This window comes from Amia ocellicauda, chromosome 20, assembly GCF_036373705.1.
Source record: "Amia ocellicauda isolate fAmiCal2 chromosome 20, fAmiCal2.hap1, whole genome shotgun sequence".
Lineage (NCBI taxonomy): Eukaryota > Metazoa > Chordata > Actinopteri > Amiiformes > Amiidae > Amia > Amia ocellicauda.
Genome location: NC_089869.1, coordinates 12,976,120 through 13,002,886, shown reverse-complemented (window position 1 = coordinate 13,002,886; position 26,767 = coordinate 12,976,120). Strand labels below are relative to the sequence as shown.

General features: G+C 35.5%; 1 protein-coding gene across 3 annotated transcripts in view; it reads left to right on the top strand.

Moving 5' to 3' along the window:
• pitx3 (paired-like homeodomain 3) overlaps positions 1-18,237 on the top strand; it is a 29,545-nt gene extending 11,308 nt beyond the window's left edge. For 2 of the 3 annotated variants that reach the window (XM_066693315.1, XM_066693316.1), the window contains exons 2-4: positions 4,742-4,868; positions 11,389-11,594; positions 15,983-18,237. In XM_066693315.1, coding sequence (XP_066549412.1) covers positions 4,760-4,868; positions 11,389-11,594; positions 15,983-16,546 — 879 coding nt within the window. In that variant the 5' untranslated portion in view covers positions 4,742-4,759 and the 3' untranslated portion in view covers positions 16,547-18,237. Of the gene's footprint in view, positions 1-4,741; positions 4,869-8,902; positions 9,396-11,388; positions 11,595-15,982 lie in introns of those variants that run through there. The other variant, XM_066693317.1, reaches the window with a different exon arrangement.
• Positions 18,238-26,767: the final 8,530 nt, after the last annotated feature.

Here is a 26,767-nt window from a genome sequence, read left to right as displayed (position 1 = left end):
CACCACATCACTAAGACTCCTGGAAATGTTGATGTGACATTTGGATAAATAAGTCCAAGCGGTCAAAGTTTGTTATCAACGGACTTAAACTAGCAATCAAGTTAAGCATTCTTCTACTGTTTTAGGATTTATATAGGATGAATTTCAAAAAAAAAATTATTATTAATTGAAAGAGTGCATTCAAGCATAATCAGTCTGTTTCCATAGGCGTGTGATTAGCAATTATCCCTCTGTTCGTGGGCCACACTGAGGATGTTCTGGAACATTAGAGTGGCACTGAAAGAGTGATCAGCGGACTCCGTGCTCCAGCTGTTGAAAACGTCTCTCTCGCTTTCATTACATGGCCTGTCATTTCAAGCTCCAAGGTCAACTGGTGCTTGGGTCAGCATTGTCTCAGTTGATTTGGGTTATTTATCTTATTTTGTGGGGTAGGTAAGAGAAGCACTGAACTGCAGTCTTCTGTGCTTCATATTGCTGGACCTCTGATACTGAGTATCTGAGTTCTCTGATCCAATGAGTCTCCCCATTCCACCGATAAATCCTCTTCCCATAGATCTGGTAATCATGGTTACCATTTCTTCTCTCGAGAATATTACATTCTTATCAAACAAAACCATTTTATTTTACTTTAATTTAAGGCAAAATTGAAATATGGTGAAACTGCCTTCAATGAATTCTGCTCATACACTCTCCATTTATAGGTTAATTAAAATATTAAATATTAAACTTTTTAAAAGTTACTAATTTCTTTTTAAGCTACAGCAGGAACAAGATTTTAAATTATTGAAAATGAAAACAGGACACAGACACAGGTGTGAAATATGTTACAAATTACAAATAATGATTGAAAAAAGATGTAAAGAGGCTGACCTTCTCAATTAGTCATATTTTATTACTTGGGTATGGGTTAGGGAGGAACATTTCACTGTGTTGGCTCTTCCTGTTCTCTCTTCCTGAGAGTCATACCTATTGCCACAGTAACATTTTCAATTTGCTGTTTTCATGAAAATTAAGTTCTAAATTGGCCAAGAAGCAGAGTTAAGGTAGACAATCAAGTGACAGTACCATGTTTTCATTATCGCTTGTAGCTAGAATGCAAATTAAATAGCAAAAATATAATGAACATGAAATCAAAATTAAAGAAATGTGAAAGCTGGTAGAAAGCCAATCAGTAGTTATTATTACATTAAAAACAAATACCTATTCAATAAAGTAGAACATGCATCCATCTATCCATTTTCAATAACCACTTCGAACACAGTGGACAGTGAAGCAGGGTCCATCGCAGAGCAGCTAAAGAAGAACAGGCATTTTATTTTATGGACTCTTTAAACAAAATATCTCATGCAATAGTTGGAGACAGTTGAAGAAAATAATGGAAACTGACCCGGTTTCTCAAATAATTTTGTCTTGGTTTAACCCCTTTCCAGTCAAGAGACAAATCTCCAATAGGGTGACTTGCAGCTACTGGCAAACTTGAGATGCCAGAAAGGATTTAAAATGCCACATTTTCAGTCAAATTTGAGATACTCCATTATAGGTGATCCTACATCAAAAAACATATTATAAATATTTAATGAACGAACAATTTTAGTTTGTGGTGTATGAACACTCCAGTGCAATGCAATAGTATAGTATGAATATCATAAGAAAATTGTTCTAACCTCATTTAAAACAGCTATCCATTCAATGTGACTTGGGCTGAGCAACAACAATGGCATCAACAATTAAGATTTATGTTTTTACTGTTTGAATAGGTTTTTTATGTGTTTTTTTTTTAACTTTGCATGGTTAAGTAAATATTTTAATTGAAAAATTAAGCAACAAATATTTAAATACGATAAACATGGCTTTATAATTTGGGATAGAATACTACTCTTATAAAGGTGACAAAACACTGAGTGATTATATTATATGATGTCAGTTTTTAGAAACATATTTAAATTCAAGTTTTGGTATAATACCACCTTTATAATAGTAGTATAATCGTACTATAGTAGTAGTAATAACAACAACAATGCAGGCCAAGGAAGTGTTTTTATTGCCCACTACACATTTTACAAGATAAAGTAGTAAGAATGAAGTTATGGAATTAAATGTTATTAGCACTGCTGTAATGCTTCTCCCCTAAGCAAAATGAGAAAGTTTAATTTCCTAACCTTCACAGAATATACTCTTGCTGCCACTACAACTACTGGAATCAAGCTAGGCACCAGCTACTGATTTGCCAAGAATGTTCATCTCACTATTGGCAGCTAACACGGGTACATGGAAAATAAATGGAAATGCAGTCAAATTCTGGCTACACACAAGCTGAATGGTTCTGGAAATGGGATCTAAAACATTTAAACAGACTGTACCTTTCAATGCTTCTGAATCTGTGCCAGTAACCAACTGCTTCTGATATGCCAAAAATTAATGTCAATGCTTTCGTCTATATATTTGTGAAATTATATATTAGTATGAGTCTTGTAGGTACAATAAGTCCTGAGGAGAAAATTGTGATGAATTTGAACAGCCGGAGAATACAAGTTCAGACAGAGCGTGGATGTCAGATGTGACACAGAAAATCCAAGCAATGGAAACTTTGTTTTTCTAAATACACAGTAACCGCTAAGATGAATGGCACAACTGATCCATACATTTTTTTTTTAAATCTGTAAAGAATATATACATTTTCTGAAAGGAGACTGCAGCCATCAATCAAACACAGAATCACAAGAAAATCTTTAAATATTACTAATTTTGCTCTCTACATGGTTGCTTTGTTTAGCCCTCAACCTCACTGCCAGGGTGTTTTTTGTTCAATCACATCAGCTTAATAGGTGTCACAATGCACTCCAATATACAAGGCTGTGGGCCAAAGTATACTGTCAAATTCCTTTTCAGTGTAGAGGTCTCTTTTCTGCAACATCATTTCAGTCAGTTGATAGCAGTCAATTCCAAGAAGAATTCAGGTTAAACTCTGATTTTTTTCCCCTAATGAATTTAATTATAGGTTAATTCTATATTCAGAATTAAATGATGGAAGTTACCTGCTCCGATGAACAATGTTTCATTAACCTCTTAAGCAAATATTGGAATTAATTAATGTTTTGGGAACAATATAACAATGTATTTCATGTCATAAAACACAATGTTTCTGGTATTGGTCATTCACTGTATCAGTGCTTCTGTGATGCACAGTTAACTTAAATATATCAGGACATTATGCCTAGATCACCGTGTACAGGAATGAGATTCTGCAGATATTGGCTCCTGTAGCATACAGCTTACATTCATGTTGCCGGACAGGGTTTTGTATAACTTTCTGTCTGACTGCAGAGCTGCAACACCATCAAAACATCTGGTATCTGGTATAATGAATTGGAAGCCATATGTTCTTTTATGAATGTACTGTATACAAATGATGTTGCTCATCTTAAAGTAAAAAAAGGTCATGTGCCAATGGAAAATAAACCTTCGGTATGAGCCTATGAGTTCTACTGGCTGATGCTTACCTGAAGTAATTACAAACTCATTATGAATGGACTCCTAAAGTCTCCATACCATATAACTGAAAGTATTCTTTCCAGAAACTGGACTGGTTTATGAGTAATAAAACTGTTTTTTTTTTTTACTTTTTTTTTTTTTTACTTTACTAACATACAAATGTCATTCTGAAATTTCACCAGGCTTATCAACCAAGCCCCGTACCTGAGCTAAAGAAGACTGTAGAAATTAACTACTTTGTGTGTGAGAGATTAGTGTTTTTATAGAGAAGGATACATGACTAAATAGATTTTTTTTAATGGAAATATAAACACTGTGCTAATATATTCCAATAACAACTAACTCCAGTCTGCCCAACTATAAGCAGGCTACTGTTTATTTACTATGTGGACATTAATTTAAGGGAGAGGGAGCTACGCATTGGTTTAAAGAGACTGAAATCATCCCCTGTCATTAACCTCAGCAATGCCACTATAAATCTCATGAAGCTTTGAGCGTCTGATTTGGTCACTGTCTGAAAGGTGTTAACTGCCGTTTATAAATAAACGTCCTGTTATTTTAGGCTCCATTACGCATCAACCTCTCTCATGAGGTTGTTATTTCAATCCTAAGTGTCCCCTATAAATCTCAAAGCTTTTACTGCAATTGCCAAAAATAAAACAACAACAAAAAGGAATAGTGTTGTGAGATAAAATGCAGCTCATTTGTATAGTGGATATCTTGATTTACTGCTTCTGTAGTTTAACTTTTCAGTTTCTTTCATTTTTCACAGGCCAATGAGTAGATGTTTCCTGTCAGGTCTGGTCTATACAACATTTTACAAAAAATAAATGTACCCTGTATTTCACGGAGTCATTTGACTTGCATTGATTAAATAATAATATAATATAATATAATAATAATAATAATATAATATGTGGATGAATATCGCAATTTTAATTGTCCTTGTGAAATACAATCAATTTGGAAATGTTCTAATGATCAATTAGTGTTGTGGTTCTGGACAAGGGGGGCTTAGGATTCACCTGTCAAATTACTTAGCTGACCTTAAATTGATGGTTATACTTTCTTAAAAATCGCAGTGTTGCCCTGGTGAACTATCTGAGTACTACTGATAAAACGCAGGGCTGTATAGCTTTCTCATGACAGTTACCTTTGGTATGCTTAAACATGTACTTTAGGGTTGACGTTTAAATCATGCATTAAACATCTGAGCATTTGCTGATGTGTGTCACTTCACTGTTTCCAGAGGCTGACGGCCCCAGTTATGGATTTTAACCTCTTGACGGACAGCGAGGCCCGCAGCCCGGCGCTCTCCCTGTCCGACTCCGGAACCCCTCAACACGATCAAGGATGCAAGGGCCAAGACAACAGCGGTAAGGCCACGGGTATATACATCAAATATCAATAAAGCTCATTTTCAGTGTATAGCTCTGTCGCAAGAGGCTATCCAATTTACTTCCAAATAATTAACCTTTATGCATCCAATTAGTGGCACTCTAATGTCAACGTAAAGACTATACGGATGGGGAATAATTACGTTTTCAGTCTATCGTGAGCTTTAAACGTTTTCCAAGATTTGATGCTGTAAATTCCTATATGCATATGTATGTCATTACCCTATTATTTAGTCCATTCATACTGGTAGTTCGGAAGGATCGGGGACTGTATAGGCTATCTGTTAACATAAATGAGCGAAACATAGCCTTTTTAATAATTATTTTTGCGCTCAGTAGCTTTTCCAAGCACATATTTAGAGTGAACACTTTCTTTTGCTTGTTAGAAGCGCCATCTTGCGATCGCCTATTTCCGTAAAATGTCATCGATAATGTTTTAAATTATGTTTTAAGTTGTGATTTCAAATGTCTTCGATTTCACAGGCTATGTTCCAGTACTTCAAATATTATATCGACAGAGAGCATTCTTCCACCTAAAAAGCAAATCCTCCCATTCATTTCTGCATTTTGCCAATTGGTTCCAACACCACACTTTACACCTGCTTTGTAATTCTGCTCCCTATTTATGATCTATAGGGGCTGAGGTTGAATAGGTCGACACATCTGCTCTGGCTAATTCACACTTGCTCGTGTCTGTAATATACCGCTTGTCTGAGAGATAGATGACGGTGGAAGAGCAAAAACGTAAATATGTATTATGTGCCCAGGCAGACAAATTAATGACATTATCCAGAATCAAACTATTCTCCCAGGCCTCGGCAGTTTGACTTATGTAAGCCGACTACAAAGGCACAGCTATTCATGCGTTCATGTTCTTCATGGAAATGTGTACATTGGATTCAAATATAAGAGACCAGGGATGATAACGAGCCACAGAAACAAAATATTATGGCCTAATAAAGATAGGTTTCCAAGGTAATTAAGACTTTCTTCGTATATGTCTTGTATGTGAATGTACAAGTGGGGGACTCCATGGCAGAAGACACGTTGAAGTTATCCTTCTAGGCCGGGGGTGTTTATAGGCATCAGGCCAGTCATTGATAATCATACTATGTATAGTTTGAATTGTTTGAACTGTTGCTTTATCAGAAAAAAAATCAAGTTAAAATTATTTTAGAACTGTTGCCACCGATTTATTTTTAAATCTATTTAATCGACTTAATCGTAATTTATAACATTTATCTTAATCTTAATTATCTGGGGGGGGGGGTAATACTATTGCATTAGTATGCACAGTTTTATGTGTTTTACTCTGGAGAGAGTTTCTGGAGATGCTCATTATTTAAGGTAAAGAAAATACGCATGCTGCAAATCCAAATGAAAAGATGGAAAAAACAACAACAGTGACAGCAATACACTTAATACAATTAAACGAATTATTCGGAGTTTTAGTTGAACGGGAAACCTTAAACACAAAATGTGTACAACTTTAAACAAATAAATAATAATTCAAAACCGATAAACCAGGTGCTTGCTCCACATGCACTCCAGGCAGCAAGCTGATAAATTCAGATTGAATTACTGCCGTGTCTGGCGGTGCAGTTTGCGCTCGTAAATCCGCTTCCTAACAAGCCTTCAGAAATAGAGCCGAGAGTATCTGGGCCAGGGAGCCAAAGCTAGTTTCAGATGAAGTGTACGGGCCTTTGATGGGCTATTTAGGATGCAATTCTAACCTGTTTTTCAGTACGAGATCACATAGCAACACTGCGGTGCCAATGCTCAAGCAGTTGATAGCTGCGTTCAAGCTTGTTCCTTAATTTATTTCTCAATACCAAAGACAGCATATTGATCAAACAGACTCATCATTTAATGTATTAGAAATGATTAATTTTAATAGGCTACTACAACCAGTCCACTAATAGACAACGACTAGTAATCATCATCATCATCATCATTAGTAAGATTCATAGTAATAATTGTTGGAAAAAATCAGTTCAAACTAAAAAATATCACGATTTATTTCCAACTATACAATTCTGGAGTCCCTGTTTAAACAGAAATGATCTTGTAGCTGTTGTTTTCATCTGTTTAATTGAAGGATAATTATAACGTTGTCTCTTAAGCATTGAAGTCTGCAAGACCCTAATGGCTTTTCGGGCTGCGTCTTTGCATTAATGAAAACGGGAAGGCTTTAATTAAAGTTAATTGAGTTAGTGGGCAGAAATGCGGGAGCTCTGTTTGATGCGAGGATTTAAGCGCACTCCTTGAAAAATATTTACATTTGACTTCTTAATCTCACACTGACAGATCTCACGCGTCCGCACCCGCAGCAACACCGCATTCCTCGCGCATCCGCGGGGAGCCCGGCGGCGCGAGACAGTTACCGCACGCCTCGCGTCACGCGTCACGCAGCTCCAGCCATCCTTTCTGCAAGAGATGCATGCATTTCATCCAGGGAACAGCAGACATATTTCTTAAAAAAAAATCACGTTTGCATATATACAAGAAAAGCCAGTACGTTCAAATATACATTGTCTATATGATAAAACAGGTTATGTAAGAACAATAGGCTACAATTGCTGGTAACGATCATTTACAGTCATAACGGCACAAAGATTACAACCGCACCTCTTTCTCCTGTACTACAGTAAAGTATATAGTAAACACAAATATAGTATACATTATACAATATTTGTGAAGTAGTATACTGTACTGTATTATGTATACTACAAATAATAACAAATGGCTTTCCAATTACTTAACGCAATATCCTCTAATACAATTGGCCAATTTATAGAACATATTAAACTATATTAATGACGTTAGGATTCGACTGAGATTCGTGAGCATTATTCATGATAAAATGTGATATGTGAACAAATCCATCAAATGTTAATTGTTTAGTAGTGCAAAGATGTATATCTGGGAACCATAACAGGATACAGGCTATAGAAAATATGAAAAATAAACTGAACAACTCTCTATTCGTTTTATATTCGCACCAACAATTAGGTGTTTTTAAAAAGTATAAAAAAGGTATGCCCAACGGACACTATTGTAATGCGTAAAAACAAAACGTGATGATCTTTCCCACTGTTTTGAATGTATCATATATTTAGAACTAGCCGAATGTATTTGTTTATTTATGTATTTATTTTGACAGTGAAAAAACAACATTTATGAAGCCTATGCAAATGTGTTTAGTTAAATATGTCCATCTATTGCTCTCATATGTATTTGCAGTTCTCCCCTGTCTAAATATGTCTATACCTAAGACCGCACCGAAAATCACAATTCATTAAACACAGTATCTACCTAATGGAGTGGTTTCATTAAGAGGTTAAATACTATTAAATACATAGACGCTTCTTCTTCATATATTAATATACTAGTTATATAGGGAATAAAATAAGAATAATATAAAATACTGGGCAATTATTATATTGTTTTGAAAACAATTACATGTAGTTTTCAAGCGCACACTGGACTGAAGATAAACTTAATTCCCGACAAAAAGTACATAAAATATATTTTTGTTTTCATTCGTTCAGATAAACAAAATTCCAAAATAGATTATGTTGCAAAAGTTGTGTCAGTTATGAATACACACAGAAAGTTAACGAATACTACTTCCCCTCCACCACTGAATTTAATCTGTACATTTATTTCCTGAAAAAATAATAATAGTTTTACTTTTCAAACGAATGAATCTTAATGAAAATGGTATTTAATTAGGAAACACTGCATCTTGATTGTACTGTTCAACAAAATATTTTAGTGATTGGACTTGTTACTCCGCATTGTATTCACTAAATATTTTTTAGTCTTCATGGGATTTTTAAAACCGATGTAATTATACTTACAGGTTTAAACAGGAGCCGAGGTTTTGGCCTTAATCTTCAAAATATAATTTCTTATATTTATAGTGTCTTTCTAATTAAGCCATTATTCGATTACATGTTTTCGTGTCTGACCTGTAATGTAGTCTGAAGGCTTTTATTTTATCTAACCCCCCCCCCCCCCCCAAAAAAAAAAAAAAAAAAAAAAAAACACTTTTAAAGAATGACCAGGTTAAGTCAGTGTCAGTTTACAGGCTGACATCATGAGGGCTTTGACGTTATTGGTTTTAAAGGTGGCTGTGGAGTCTTTTAAAGCCCGTTGTTCATTTATAACTGCAGCTCCCCAAGAGCTAAGCCTTTGCCAAACAGCCCCAAACCTGCCCCGTCACAAAAGGCTGATCCCTGGATTAGTGGCCCAACTAATTTAGCTCTTTCTGTGGGGTCTTCAATTTGCAGAGCTCGGATCCAGAGAGACAGGAGTTTAGCAGACATAACATTTACTATTTGGCTTCGGCGTTTACAGCAACCTTGTTTGGTTCATCGGGGATCATTGGTTATTTTCGTCCTTCTTCGGGGGGGAAAATGTCAGTGGTAGAAGAGTCTGCCAGGAAACAAAATGGACTTTGTCATTCTGAGAAGTTAAGAGGCGACAGGGCAATTCCTGAAGGTATAGAGAAAAAAACTATGTTTTGATTTTCACTTGCAAAATAATTTCTGTACTTGTTAAGCATTTGTTTTCCGCCAGAAATATATCATTATCTGAATCAGGTGCTTGTTTGGTTGATTTGTTTGTAATGATAGTTGTTAATTATGTACATATTTGTATATTTAATATAAAACCTAAGGTTTTGGAGTTAAAAGCGGTAAACGTGGTAATTATTATAAGCATATTCGAAGATGTTAGGCTATATTATTTGATTGATTATTACATTATTGTGTATTAACCCTGTGGAAAATGTATATTAATATATACATGTGACTTTGTTTTAGCCAAATGAGAGTCTGGGGTAAGAATAGCTAAATTTTAATTTTAATTAATAAATTAATGAATTAATACATAAATATCTATTTTATTTAATACCAACTGTTGTAATATTTACCGGTAAGTAGTAGACTACTACTCAAGTTTATGAAGTTAAATATTGATAAATGTTAATATCATTTGAATGGCAATTTTGTAAAATTATAGTCCAGTTACAGTTTAAAATGCATTTGTTATGTTCAAGGATACACAAATATAATTACATTTATAATTAAAGGACGGAATAGTTTGCCTACGTTTTATCTTTAAAAATATACAATTACAATTTATGACGGCCATTTAGCTTTATAAATACGTGTCTTGTTAATCTGTTTTTACGCTCTCCTTTATTTGCGAATTATAACGTGATGTCATCAGCACTACTACCACCAAATCGTATTTGTAATTATTATTATATAATAATATAATAAATACATTATATAATAATAATAATAATAATACAAAATCAAGCACACCAAGAGATGTGAACATGTAATGATGAGTGTAACAATAGAAATGGTTATAAAAAATTAAATAAAAAACTTACCCAAAAAGTTACTTCATGTAATTCAAAGACCTTCTGAAAAATTAAAATCCCTCCCGACCTTTTGTTAAATAAACCTTAAATCAAGGTTATTTTATTACTACCAATCCTTTGCTACTGTTCGACTATTGTTTGTAATTCGGTTTAATAACAAATAAACGAAACATTTTTAATACCGTTTATTTTTGAATGAATCTGGAAGTCTGCTCCAGACCTCTCCGCAGTGCTTATTTGGTAATAAATCTTGCTAAAACGCACAGCAATAACCACAGGTGCTAAACAAAAATAAATGATGGGTCTCTATGAATTGTCGCCACCGGCACAATGTGTTAACATCGCAAATGATCGCATCTTTACATAGTGGGGAATTAAAAAAACAGCAGCAAGTCAGGTTTCTCGGGCCAAAGTAGAAGGAATTAACAGACTTGTCTGGCACAGTCTATCCTCTCTCTAAATTACTGTCAAAATCTTCACTGCTCTACATTTTAAACGGTTGGAAACAGGATAAACCAAACGTAAACTGTAGCAACAGTAACCATAAATCTTAACACATTAACTTACTTTTATTAGTATGTCTTACGTTTTGGATAGCCTATATATAGAATACATGTTTTGATGTATTTATTATTATTTTACAAAGGGCTTATATCTTATATACTGCTCTAGTAAGTGTGTCGAATCTTCGTTTTATAATGCACAGACCTACACATCTTATGTGGGCAAGGAACCTCGCACGGATAAAGATTAATAATGAATAATTTAAAACAAGTGTCAATAAGAAGATGTGAATGTATGTTTGATTAACGGACGCATTTTTAGTTTTAATCTTGTGCGCGCCCTTTGAATAATTTAAACTGTTCATAAAATGGAACTCAAGTAAAAAAACAACTTTATGAAATGTTCTAAAATCTTTCATTATATAACACATTATTAATTGGCTAGTAATGTTAATACTGTGCACACTGACCATATATATCTTGATAGATAAATTGAGAATTTAGACTAAGTTGGCAGTTCTGTGTTTTGCAATCTTACATCAATTCTGTCATGAAAATGAGTAATTAATTAAGATTGTTGTTTGTTTGTTTGTGTCAGATACAGAAAAATCCCATCAAAACCAGACGGACGAATCTAATGCGGAGGACGGGTCCCTGAAGAAGAAGCAGCGCCGGCAACGGACCCACTTCACCAGCCAGCAGCTGCAGGAGCTGGAGGCCACCTTCCAGAGGAACCGCTACCCCGACATGAGCACCAGGGAGGAGATCGCCGTGTGGACCAACCTCACCGAGGCCAGGGTCCGGGTGCGTAACATACACTACAGTTTTTGTATTGATTTGTCTTTTACCTAATGAAAATATACACCTAAATTAGATGTCATGTCTATTTTCTAGTTGATAACTGCCAGGTTCAGGTTTATCGCAATATTTGTTTGTTTGTGCTCGTCTCTTGCCCTAATTGTGGGAGATCACAATGGCGTCGTATTTGGTTACTGCGAAGAGTGGAGAGTCCAATTACTCGTGGGAGGCTAGAGAGGAAAATTGGCAGCATAAAGCAAACTGTCAGGAAATTAAGTTGGCTCCAGAGGGCCAGCTAATTTGCATTGCCCTGTTTTAAATAAATTAAAACAAATCGTTTCCTTTTCATCCTGCTTGTCGCCTTTTAAAGGACAATCATTAAGGTAGCCTTTCTCTGATTTTACTAAGACAAGTGATCTGAAGGACAGATTTCATTATGTAAAGGAACTTTTAAATAGTCAGAAATGCATATACAGTCACATAACAATATAGATTGATAGATACACATATGAGAGTGAGACAGAGAGAGAAAGCAGAAACTATATCGATAAATATGAAGATTCCACAAAGAACATTTTGAGTTATGCACCTATTGTTCCCTAACGCGTAAAGGTACTATCCTATAATATATTTTTCTATAATAAATAATTTAGGAGCCAGATACTATTGCAACCAATTTTTTCTCAAAACAACCAAAATGAGTTCTGATCTGTCCCTGAACTCTTCAATATATGTAATATCTGAAGAATCATTTCCTCACTTTAATAACTTGGGGTTTGTATAAAGCTAGCCCCATGTGAAGCCAGAGCTTTACTTTACCTGATGAAAATAGTTTTTATTGTCCTATGAACAAGGTGACCTGACAATATTTTAACACTCTGATGGATGATGGTATCACTGTGTCGACAACCAATAGATCAAGTTCATGTTGGCCAGATAAAAGGTCACATAGCATAGCATCTTTGTTGTTGTGGAAGGAACAACAGAACATAAGCTCCTCAAATACATATACAGCTCTGGAAAAAATTAAGAGACCACTCCAAGTTCAGAAATCAATGTTAAGTGGTCTCTTAATTTTTTCCAGAGCTGCATATGCCAGAGACCTTATGAATTTTCTAATCCTTGTTCGGCACAAACTCTTCTTATATCTCTAATGTGCTTCTCCACCAAGAAAAACAGAAATCATTCAAGAGATGAGTATTTCTAGTAGCCTAGCCAAATTAAATCAACAGATTGCAGTTTGTTGTAAAAAGAAACACAGTGTTACCATTTTGCTTGCATGCAAAAACTTGTTTAATCAACACTGTGGGTCCTGACAACACAAGGCTGAAATCTGTCTGAATTAAAAAAACAACCAAACTCATCACATTTATGAAGTAATTTGAGATTTTTTTGTGTGTGTGTGTTGTTTCATTGTTGCCTGTATATCCTATTTTGAGTGCTGGTGTCATTGTGTGCCAAGATCATTGTATTGGCAATCTTACTATTGTAGAGATGATGCATATTGAAAAGCCTTACTACTAACAGGGCAAATCATTCAATACTTCAGGGAGTATTGGTGGAGCACTGCTAATTAGAGCCTCTACAACATGGTTATGTTTTCACTCTTACATACAGTATTATTAGGGTTGTTGCTAGAATATATTACTATTACAAAAGCTAACAAAACACAGCTTGAATTCTCACTTGCATGTAAAGTGAGTGGAAAAAAAGGTCTTTGGTGAATTAGGATTTGCATGCCAAGCGCCACAGTGCTGTATTTATCTTTTTATTTATCTATTTATTTATTTTACAGTGCAGCACTTTAAGGAGGCAGAATATTTAGGATGATTTGATATTTTTTTGTGTGAATATAATCACACTTGACAAGATATGTAATATACATATTTGTATTTGTTCGTTATTTTTTTATTATTCTTTTTTGTACATGAATATTTCAGGCTTGTTGCCCCCATGATCCATTTCAAAATAAATTAAATTTCAATGGGGCTTTTCTGGTGTGTAAATAAATCAAATACTTCTCATTCCATAGTTTTAAGGAATATGTATTGATGTATTTATGGAATTGCGAGTAATATTATGTCAAGTTTAAATCGACTGATTGTCACACTATTATTGGAAATTCAGTATGTGTTGGAAGTACTGAATATTCTTAATCCCTTTGTTTTTTTACTTTTCCAAAGGCAAAAACATAGGACATTTTTTTTTTATAATCCTGACTGAGGAATAAACACTTCTTGCTATAAATGTCTCTAATAAGCAAAGGTGTTATTATGATTGGTCAAATTATTCCTGGTCTCAATATTACTACTCTGATGGAAGGATTAACAGTTATTTAATGTTCTTTGCAGTGAATGACTGCTGAAACATATTTATTAAATTATCAGATTTCTGTAAACATTCCTTATTGAATTACTAATCATTTAAGATGAAAACAGACTGAAGTATTAAATCTGACAGACTTAGCCATATTCTCAATATTAAAATATAAACATTTTACCCTCCCCCCATTAAGATTTAAAGCTGCACAAAATATTTTTTTTTATTTTAATATTTGCAGAGGAAGAGATAGGGAAAATCATTACTATAAAGTCCCTTGAAATGTTTTATACAATCGGTACCTGGTCAAGAGGGAAGACAGAAATTATGAAGATTAAGATTTGACCCTTCAGTCCATGAGGACTCCCTCATGTGCTATAATCATCATCTGACTGATTAGTCAAGGATCCCAGTGCGTACAATTTCACAACGTGACTTGGCAAATTATTATTATTACAAGTGCTCACCACTCTTTGTATGAAGAGCATCTTACTTACTATGAGACTAAATTAAATGAAATCAAAATGTGAAGTCAACATCAGTACTGAACTACTTATACAATTAGGACTACATTGGGGTCACAGAAGGTTTCCTGGAAAATTCAAATGATTTTCCTACTGCTCAGACAAATGATATATGCTTACGCATAGATGCATCACCTTAATATGAAATGCCAGTTAAAGCCATGATTCACATACATGTCCTTCTCCCTTCACTGAATTAGAAAATTATCCAATTGAAATTTACCTTGAGAAGTTTAATCTCCCTGTGCTCTCTAAAAATAGGGCTTTATAGTCGACAAAATGAGAAGAAAACACTATCTTCTTGACATTTCTTTCATTAAGTACTCTGACGTTAACTCAGAATTTAATAATTTTAATGAATTACATTTGACATGACTGCTTAATAATACAATTTTACTTAATGGCTTTGTTATTATTATTTTTTATAGTCTCAAGGGAGATGTTACAGAAATTTCCAAATTCACATTTCCGAGTATGCTTTTTCAATATCTTGCATATTTAGGAAAATGTAATATTACACTGACTAAATTAAGAACAATATTCTGTAGGTGTGCTCAAGTTCGTTGCTAAACTGCTTCAGATATTAAATGCATGTCTAAGACAGAATGGCCCATTATACTAATGAATATTTTTTTTATTTATTTATATATATACAAACACATACACATTTTTATGATTTACATATATACACACTATAAATATTTACTAAATATATATTTATATATAGTCCCCAAATCACTTGCTTTATTTACTTGGACATTTCATTGCACGTGTTTCACAGCTACAATGAAAGAGGTGCCAAGTGGCTTTAATGAAAATCAATACACAGTCCTTATCAGTCAATGTGGATTGATTTATGAGTTTAAACAAAAGTAATAAAGGAAAGCCACCCAGTGTGCTTACTGCGCACTGTGCATACCAATCCCAATGAGAGCCTGCATATTAAAAAAGAAAGCAACAAACCTTGAGTTTTCTTTCACACACTATTCTTTATACTTTGTTTCTGATTATTCAGCCTGCAGCACAAGCTAAAATAAGGTTTCTCCATATATTCTTATAAACGTACATCATTTGTTGTTGGATTTTTCATTTATGGAGCTCAGACTTTTTTTTTTTAAATAATACCATTGCATTTAAAGGTGTGACTTGTTTACAAAAATTAGCAGTTATTGGCAATTTTACTTCATATGTGCTTTAAATAAACACTGCTAGAGACACACAGATAGTGAAAATGAGGCATTTTGTATTGTGGAAAACACTTTGCATAACTTTTGCAAACAACAAAAACATTATACCAAATGTAATTGTTGGTGGATTATCGTTACATGAAATGTTCTAGTTGGAAAAATATAATCCAACATGATTTACTAGAATAAGATCAATGCATTCATGGGTCACTTCATGCTGCCATGTTCGTGGTGGAATGTGCCAACCATTTATCTACTAACATTAGATGGAGATGCGAGTCCTATTTTTTGTTGGAATTTTTTAATGTAAAAACTCTTTGCATCAGAGGGCTTCTCTCAGTGTCTTCTCTTTGTGCCTCCGCAGGTGTGGTTTAAGAACCGCCGGGCCAAGTGGAGGAAGAGGGAGCGAAACCAGCAAGCGGAGCTGTGCAAGAATGGCTTCGGGGCTCAGTTCAACGGACTCATGCAGCCCTACGACGACATGTACTCGGGCTACTCCTACAACAACTGGGCCACCAAGAGCCTGGCCACCAGCCCATTGTCAGCCAAAAGCTTCCCCTTCTTCAACTCAATGAACGTCAGCCCCCTTTCCTCGCAGCCCATGTTCTCACCCCCCAGCTCCATCTCCACCATGAACATGGCCTCATCCATGGTGCCCTCGGCGGTGACCGGCGTTCCCGGCTCAGGCCTCAACAACCTCAGCAATCTCAACAACTTGAACAGCCCCACCCTGAACTCGGCCGTGTCTGCCAGCGCCTGCCCCTACGCCACCACAGCCAGCCCCTACATGTACAGAGACACGTGCAACTCCAGCTTGGCCAGCCTCAGACTGAAGGCCAAGCAGCATGCCAACTTTGCCTATCCAGCGGTGCAGAACCCGGTCTCCAACCTGAGCCCTTGCCAGTACGCAGTGGACCGACCCGTATGAAGACACTCCCTAGTGACTGACTCAGAGTTACCCCACAACGAATGACTGGTTCATGACCTTTTAAAAGAAATACCTATATAAAACATAAAATAACGTATGCCTTGGGAATCTCTACCGAAATAAGCTTCTAGAAAAAAGAAAAAAAAAAACATTTTATGGTGGACCACTCATACGTTTAAAGATTTTTTCTTCTTTTTCTTTTTTTAACCTGAGGAAAACTGACCAACTGTTCGAGGGATTTTGAAAATTTCCAAAATGTCCACATCATTATTTTGACCGCATGGCCAGAAAAATATGCGTTTGGCAATACGATGGGCGCTTTTTGATATCGATGTTGGCGTACAAGCAAACATGCATGGCCGTTACAACCAGTACAATGGGGACCTGTGGTTGTAATATGGGCTAGAGGATGTATATAATGGACTTTTTTTTTGTTTTGTATGTGAAATAATTATCTATACAAAGTAGTACTTTTGATGAAAAAAGCATGTTCTTCAAGAGCAGAACCTAGATCAATGTACTATGAGTACATCCTTAGGAATTTTAATCTTTGTTATGAATTCCATTGCCTCAGCAGGTCAAAGGGCACCGTCGACTCAAAGAAGAATGTCATGGGCATTCTCCGAAAACAATTTCACATCTGCCAGAGCAGGAGATTTAGACCTTTGAAACGAAGAGAAAAGCCATTAAATATATTGGGTTGTTTGGTGTCACACAAGAAAGGGAGTCCATTCTGAAAAAATGTATGTAAGAGTGAAGTTGTTATAAAATAACATTTTCCAGTGTAGCCTGCTTTGTCTAATTTAAAACGGATACTGTTTATCAATATCACATGTATAAGAAAATATTGTTTATGAAGTTGCCAGTTCTCTTCATGTTTTAATTTCTTACTGATGACCTCTGAGTGGCATTATACTGATGATAGATATAATCTTGTTACGGATACATTTGACCGATGCTTGGACAGACAACCTCAGTGTACAAAGGCTATCCAGTAATGGTCAAGCAGGTTTGGTCCTGTGCCTTATGTTATCCAGGCCCATGCCAGCATTATGTAAGTTAAACAGTGTGTAACTGGACCTCATGATCAGCTCATTTGAGATCCAGCACACTACACAAGTAAATTCATACTCCAAGCAAATGAAAGCTTTCCTTTACATTTCAAGTGACTGCAAGAACAGCCCTTTAGTCACTCTCACAGCACAACCAAACCTCACATGCATTTCTACAGAAATGTTAATTCTAAAGGTTTTCACAAGTATTTATTTTTAAGCATTTCAGTAGCAGATCTCTGTGCCGTTTTGGTGTAGAATACAACATTGAGCTTTGATAAGGTGTATCTCACTGTCTCTGTGTCACCTACCCATAACCTCAGTGGTATCTGAAAATAGACTTTAAACACCAGGGTCTTTGTTTTTGCCTCAACTGACAGAAAACACAAAGAGAAAAACAGTTTATCTGCATCCCTTCAGTTTGTTAGTGTGGGTTCCTACAATGCTCTGATATGTGTGCTTGAAACAAGGAATGACCAGTGTTTAACTAACATAATGGTGTAACTGAACTGATGAAGACCAAATTATCATATGTATAAAAAAAAAAGACCAAAGGGATATTCCACATTAAGGAGCAAACCAAATTCTCATACAGTGTCGCTATTTCTGTCATTCTAATAAAATTCAGCTTTGTTTTCATATTATATGTCCTCGAGCTTGTTTCAGTTGATATACTCAGTGGTGCAAGATGTCAACCAACCTGACTTAAGTGGAGTGAAAATGTAAAAATGATGCAGAAATAGGTGTTAATCTGTGTAACTATAAACACCACACTTCACTAGTCCTATACATGTTCTAATGTGGTATGTTAGAGGCTAAAGACTGCCATTTAACTTTTGGTCAATGGTCATAAAGCCACCAAACAAAACAACACAAAAGTAAAAATTACTTCTTTCCTTACTTTTTCTGTTTTGCTTGTGTGTGTTTTCATATTCTGTTGCTTCCTTTTGGATGATCTATATATGCACTTACACCTCTCTCCGGCTTTATGCTGTAGTATGTCCAGCCAAGCACCCTCACACCATAAATGGACAATGTCACAGGATGGTCCAAGAGCCCATTCAGTCTCTCATTGATTACACACACACACATCCTGAAAGACTTCTTCATAAGGGACAAAGTGCACAGCCAAAACAGCAAGACAACAGAACAAGAAAACTGACATTCTTTAATGCCCAGAATGCATTTAACTGACGTTTATGTTTCTAATGAAGGCCCTTATATTTCGTAAAAGAGACAGGGATGAGGCTTTTGATGACACGTGGTTAATAATATATTTTTTTCACTCTTATAAAAGACAATGTAGGATACCAATAAAGAAATAATGGTCATCAGATGTAAAGGTCCTGTGTTTGAATTAACTTGGAAATCCTGGGAGACCTGAATTTGAAAGGGGGGGAAAACAAAAAAGGTGTCTCTGAACAGGTCCAAACGGGCATCACAGAAGTCTCTTATAAGAGCCCTAGCTGTAATTGAGCAAAACGCAGTGTCAAGCACAATGGATACAAATCGGAGCACCAATTAGACACATGAGGCCAGTTTTTCAAAGCAGAACATTTTCTTTTCATAAATAAGATCACTGGAATTGAAATTCACAATCTGAATGAAGAAAAACAAACAAAAAATACTCCACACCCATTGAACGTTTCTAGAAAGGCTTGGCCCTATTCAAGTTTTCATCAGCTCAATGACGACAATCCAGATGTTCTCACAAGATCTATGCAGGGTGTGCTTCTAGTTCTAGAATAAAGGAACAAATATAAACCAACTATCACAAATGCAGGGCAATTTTAAGCATGTACTGGTTCTGAACATTTGTAAGTGCATTTACATTTATTTTAGGTGGAAAGTATAAAACATTCTTTAATTTATGACTTGTAAAAGCCATTGTAACACAAGAGATATCAGCACTTTTTATGACTTGCACAAACATGCCATAGTTGACCCATTTTGAATGAATGTGGTGGTAGAGTAAGTCAAAGAATGATGGCGGACATAAATACACATTCATCCAGTATATGTCTCGCCTCAGAGTGCAGGATGTGCCCTGTGAGCTGGAGGTTACCAATTCAAATTCGGGTTTGCCATAAGGTCACAGTGTTTGGGGGAACTCTGGGACAGGGCGCAGTTGGCAGAGTTATCAGCATGCGGTGGTGTCGTCTGTGTGAGCTTCAGGCTGGCTGGGCACCTGGGTGTCTGGGCAATGTCATTAACTGCACTGGGGGAGTCCTCCCCAGAAGATGACAATCCTGCTGTTTGCATTCCAGTTTTGCAGTATGAAAAGAAGCAGAGGACTTGACAATGCACATTTAGAGAGCACGTGTCTTCAGTTCTCCCGGGCTGAGGTGGTAGCGGTGAGCTGGGTGAAATTAGTTTTTCCAGATTCATGGACATAAACAGGCCAAAATAATTAATACTGAAAAACTAAATCAATAACCAGATTTCCTTCAAACAAGAGAAACTGCAGTGTGACAAGTGCATGGACTTTACACCACTCTTACAAAATCAGGGAGGAAATAAATAACTCATTTTATAGAATTTTTATAGAAAGTGAAACATCATAGAATGTATCATTACAAAAGATCATGAACAGAAGAGGTATATGGGTTTTTGTTTTAATGGAATATATAGGATGAAATGTGCATAATGGCTATTCCATAATGTATGTCAAATACATTTTCAGTTAGAGTCCAGAATTCATATTGTGTAATTAACTGTGAAAGGGCATTGTAGTCAGACACAAAAGTTTGTTCTGACTTAACTTAAATTGCAATAAATATACATCACCACAGTAAGTTAAGGGAAGTAATTATAAATAACGTATAGTAAATACATAAAAAGACATACAAAGGTAAGGAATAACTTAGTAGTAAACCAATTTGTGTGTTTAACAATTTAAAACGGCTTTTCAACTTCCTTGGGACCACTGTCACTTCAATTACAGTCAACATTGGATTAGCATTTAGACGGGGAACATTCATCTCTCATATTACTGGCTAAAAATATCTGTGTACTTTCAGCTCTCTTGGAAACAAATCACACCTCCCACAATAAGACTACAGCAAGGACAAGTCGGGAGCAGAAGCCAGAATATCCTTCACACAGATGTCTGTGGTTGACACTTTCTCATGATATAATGAATTCTAGGCCTGACCAACTGGAAACCTGAAGCATTTTTATAGGGACTTAAATTTAACTACTGAAAGAGAGAATAAATGCATTTCAGATGATGAATGAAACATCCAAATGATCAGTTAATGAAGGGATAACAATCAATTAGCTTAACTACTAAATGTTTCCAACATTTATTCTCAACAGTGATACTACATTACAATGTCAAAAGTAATTATGTCATCAGTTTTGGTCCAGACTTGAGGTGAAATTAAGAATAGTCTCAGTCTCATTTCCAATATCAAACTAATATGGATGCACGTGTTTCTAATGGTTCACTGCCTGTGAAAGTATGTATATTAATTTGCGTAATGACGAAAACATCTGTTTTGCACAACATCTCTCTTTGGAAATGGATTGTTAAGTAGTATTAAATAGATTACAAAGTAAAGACACAGGTTTTCATCCAACACCGCATGTGACAACTATTCAGCGGTAACTGCCATGCAATCAGCCATTCCAGACAGTCCTCTGTATATTCCCTGGCAGAATCCAGTCATCAGTTACCGAGAATTATTATTTTTATTAATGTTTATTGAGACTACATTGGAAACCTAGTAACACAGAGGAAAACATCAATCTTAAGTCTGTTTGCTATGCATGCAACGTACCAGTTTTCAACTTTCACGCCTAAAGAATAAGAAATATTAAGGCATAAGCTTTATCTCGTACATAGCACATGCATTATGAGTTAAGTTAAGCCTGGTTTGTTTGCTAACATGTATCGTTGACTAGCAACACCATCTTAAGCTTCCAATTACCTACACTGTTCTCATGCCAAATGTGAGCTAACCCGCTATATAGAGGGACTTTGTTCAAGCCTCTTCTGACAAGGTGACTTTAGTACAACCCCAGGCTCACCACGCAGTAGTCCATCAGACCGTTTTCAGAGTAAATATCTGAAAACCCACTGTTTTAAATTTCCATTTTTACCTACAAACTGGATGAGAGCTGGTCCCCCCAACTCTGAGCACAATGCCCATTACTCTTCCAAAGCTGAATAATGGTTTACTTTGAAGGCTTGTTCATGGTAGTCAAAATAGAACAAATACAAATCATTCAATAGTGTTGTGTATTAAATCACAGGGTAGGGGTAGACATTCTCCTAGGATTTCACTGGACAGTGTAGAGGGCTCCACCCCCACCCCCTGGCCTGCACAATTCCTGTAGTCGAACAGTACATGAAAAGGGCTGGTTCAACATGGCTTCCATGATCACTTTCAGTCACCTGAGGTACTATGGTAGTGCTTCCCATCAATGTTTTGCCAGTATGATGAAGAGAAGTACATCAAAATCCATGTCAGTCTATGTCAATAGCACCTGAAAGTTGCACAAAATCCAGAATTGCGTTATATGCAGTGATGTCAATATCTAAATTTCCAGTGTTTTCTTTGTTTTGTTTCAGTGGTTGCTGTCTGACTAATAATTAATTATAAAAAAGATTGATTTGCATTTTCTTTGTCTTGATCTGTGAAGAACTAGTCATATTTCAGCCCTTGTTTTGAAACTCCTGCCATCCCACTCAGTGATAAAGAAATGACAGTAATTATAACATTTCCTAATGCTGGATCTCTGCAGGGCGTAACCTGCGTCATTAAATCAAATACAAAAGTCTCACAGAGACAATTACATTTTTTTTTATATTGAGACACAGTCACTAAGTACAAAAGAAAATCCTTTAATTTACTTCTTCATAATTAGCCAAGACATCTTTATGCCAAGTGTTCTCACCAGATGTGATGACATAAGTCCACTGTTGGTCTTGTAAACTAATTACTTTAATCTCCAATACATTTTTACAGAAAAAATATACTCCATCTTGTGTGTACATCTTCCCCATATGTCAGAATCTAGATTAGTAAGAATCCACCGTAGTCTAGGTGAACAGGACAATTGGGGTGGCTCCAAAATGAAAAGTAGGATTAGGCGTACCCAATGCTATGGGTGGGATTTGTTGGTGTCTATGTCTACATGGGTGTATATGGTAACAAAGTAAAAATTGTCGACCAAAATGCCAGGATCTGGTTATTCACACGTGTTGAAAATCATTTGCTCCTTATCTAAAATACTGTGTACATTTTTCAGGGAAGACAGGATTAAATTTATCGCAATTACAATAACACATGATAAAACGACCAGTGTAACATCCATTACTTCAGTATGTTTTTCAGGAAACACTTTATGGGATTAATGCAGAAGGACATGAACAAAACCACACCGACGGGACTGAAACTTATACTACAAAATGAAAAAAATAATAAAATCTAAATGTCTGTACAATTCCTCCGTATAATCATTCAACAATGTACATAGTGGACCATAGCATCACTCTATACAGGAAATCTGCTCAGATGAGGAACAAAGAAACATGCAAATAAAGAACACAAAACTACCATTATGGAACAACTTGTGAATTTGTTCACACATCTGCAAATTTCTTGACAATGCCTTGAAATCCTAAATGATTTTAATTTCAACAAAGTCTAACCAGCTATCCTTAATCTGTGCACAGAAAGGAGGTTGATAGCTTATAATTGACACTCTTTCTTTATCAGTTTGAATTAGAATCTTAACGCACCTATACACTAGAGTGGAAATTGTCATATGAAGGCCTTAGAAAGTAAATAATAATTATGTATTTCATCATAAGTGCACTGTAATACATGTCCTAGTCATTCAGATGTTGTAACTCTTGAAGCTTCTGTTACCATGCAATACTTTTGAGAAACAAAACCAATACAAAAACCCTGAGATTCATTTCAGTTTACATAGTTAGATCCATGCAAGCACAGGCCTTTTTGTCATTGATATTTATGGAGTGAAACAGCAGTGCAGGAAACTTTGAATTTTAAATAAAGGGGCTAGATTTGTTTTTTATTTCAACCTCTGTCATTCTCCCTTCCAATACTTTATACTTTTACAATTTTTTTTAATGAAAAGAATGAGAACTGTGGATTCTGAACTTCATATCTCAGGTCTGCTTAGCATTTTGTTTGTGATGGGATGTAGAGAGGATGTTTGCCTTTTCTTTGGCAAACCGTAGAATCATATTTTATAATTAAGAAAAAAAGGTGGCAGTTACTGATAATGTTAAAAAGGTAGAAAGATTTTAAAAACATATTAATAACAGAAATTTTGAAGATAACTAAGTATATGGGTTCTACCATCCACTTTAGAAGACTACCGTTGTTGTCTACATTTCTCTTCTGAGGTGACAAATGTAAAGGCGGGCTGAACAGGACTCTTTCATAAGCTGCTCATGACGGCTGCTGTATATTACTTGAATTAGACTTTGACAATGTCAAATGTCAATAGATAACTTCACTGTGAGATTAATGTTTTATAATGAGAGGACCAGGCTTGTTTCTCTCTTTCTCACTGTAAATATTTACTCTGTTGTGATTACTTATCTAACACCAACTTGTGAAAAGGCTCAACCCAACATGTACCTTAAGAAGATCAATGAAAGAGTTTCTAAACACTTCTGACAGATACTAGCGCCCAACATTACCTATTGTACCATTGGGCTAACATTTTACCCACCTTATTTAAACACTTGGGTAATCCCTAGCAAACATCCAAATCCACATATGTCTGAAGGACTTTGTATCTGTCAATCTTTGAGAATAGCTTGCAGATCCATTCTGAAATGTAGCAACAAAATGTTTTTCCACGTGTACCTCTACATGTAAACCCACAAATATTCATATTTGATCAGAGATATTGGAAAACACCTAGCATGTGGCCCACAGCACTAGATAATGATAAACTGAAATGTTATGGCGGCATTTTTATTTAATTTGAAAACATGATTTCATATGGACGAATCCTCCATCACTCACCTAGCATTCTTAATTACGTGAAATACAAGGTACAAATACATGGAATATAAGGTACAACATCACCAGGAATTCTGTGTTCAGTTTACACAGTCTAGTATTCTTTTAACTTGAACAGTGGGCAACTATGAACATGTTTACCGAACTCTCAAACTAACATGTGAACTGCAATACCAGTTGTCAACTTTTGACAAATAGGGTGTTCTACTGTCCAATCCCATTTTCCAGCTGGAAGAATTAAGTCTTCATCACATCCAATTTTATATATAAACAAAAATGATACCACTCTTAAAATTATATATTTTAAGTGTTGTATGATTTTTGTTTATATATTATTAAATTGTATGTGATGAAGACTTAATTCTTTCAATAATTTAACTACGAAAATGTCCTGAATGTAACTGTGAAACTGATCATTATATTAAGTTTTATTAAGAATAAAAAATTAAACAGCTACAGAATAAGTACAATGGGTTTTTTACAGTACAGACACAATACAGCATAACATTGATGATTTGTAACACCTCTGGAATGGGTTTATAAGACCTACATAAATGAGAGATTTATTAACTGCTGTATGCTAATAATATTCTTGTGTCTTTAGTCTTAATAGTATGAGAAATCCATACATGCACCTAGTCAATATGAACGGACAAAGTCCATTAATGGAAATGTAGACAATGATGTATATGTACAGCTGAAGAAATTTGTGTAAGAAGAGAAAGGACAGCTGAAAGGTTTTAATAAACCATGAGAAATGTTCAAGAACGCAATTATTATATCAATTTAATAAAAGTGACAACATTGCAAGATAAAACCTTGTCTAATCAACATTTGATACTTTTAAAAAATATACCACTAAAATATTATAAATATTTTACACATTTAACACGGGGAGCAGGGGGCTTTAGAGAATCGGCTCAGTATGCTTCACTGAAAGGGCTGTTGAATGCTTGGTGAAAACTTGCTGTGCATTCTAGGTCACAGCATCTAAGAAGAGCTTTGAGAGGGTCTTTTGGATCATCAAAGTGCTAAGTACTACAAGCAGGACATGGTCTGAATAGCCTCCTATCACCAGTAATATGCATGTATTTAACAGAACTCTAAATGATTTGTACGTGTGTACTGCATACTGGTAGTAATTTGTTGTGTGTAAGCAGGCGATGAGAGAGAGAGTTGGGTGGGGGTGAGGTGCACAAATTGAACTGCAGAGTATAAAAAAAACAAATATAAAATAAATGTTGAAATAAGTTCGAAGATCTTAGATTAAAGAGCATGAAGGAAAGACTTTCAGGGCTTATTATCAATACATATTAATCAAAAGAAAGCGCTCGGTGTGGAGTTTTAATATATTGCTTGTATCGTGAGCTAATACCTGACTGTCAAGCCTTCAATAAATTTAATGAGGAATTTAACCTGATTGGTTTCTTTCTGAGACTGGGAAAATATGACTTTCTGAAACTGAAGAGTAGATAGTTGTTTTTTTTTCTTCTTTAATCTCTTAAACATTAGTTTATTTCCAAATTTATTTTTATTAAGTTCAGTTCTAGCTTCTATTCTTGTTTGAACTGGTTATGTGCTGTGCTGTAGAGCTGATGCAGGATTGACAGTACTAACTCGCACCGTTACCCGAAAAAAGGTGAACTATGTGGCTGGTAAACTGAGTCATATGCATAGGTAATCCTACCCAAATCTTTTCATAAAATATCAGAATACTCAATAAAGCACTCTCTCTGAATATGGCTTTGCATTTTCCCTCTCATTGCCTTCAGATACTCCACGGCACTACATAATGATAACCCTGTAAACAAGATTCTACATTTGACAATTTTAGCAGGTGGTGACCATGATATGATGCAAGATCACCCCCCCAAGATTAAAGCATACAAATTGGTTCTCCTTCTCAATGCATGGGTATAATAGATCCAAATCCCATCAAATGTGCCACTGCTTTGTACATTAAAAAACATTTATTATGTACAATAGAAAGTGGTTCACTTCAGGGCACAGAATTATTAATTCATTCTTTATTTGATACTTATGCCTTGACGTGCCTTGAAAGGCAGTACTTCTGGTGGGATGTGTGTCATTAAAGAGGTATAACTCTGCCCTCCTGTGGCGAAATACAGTAGATTTTCTTCATTTTACAATAGCCTAAT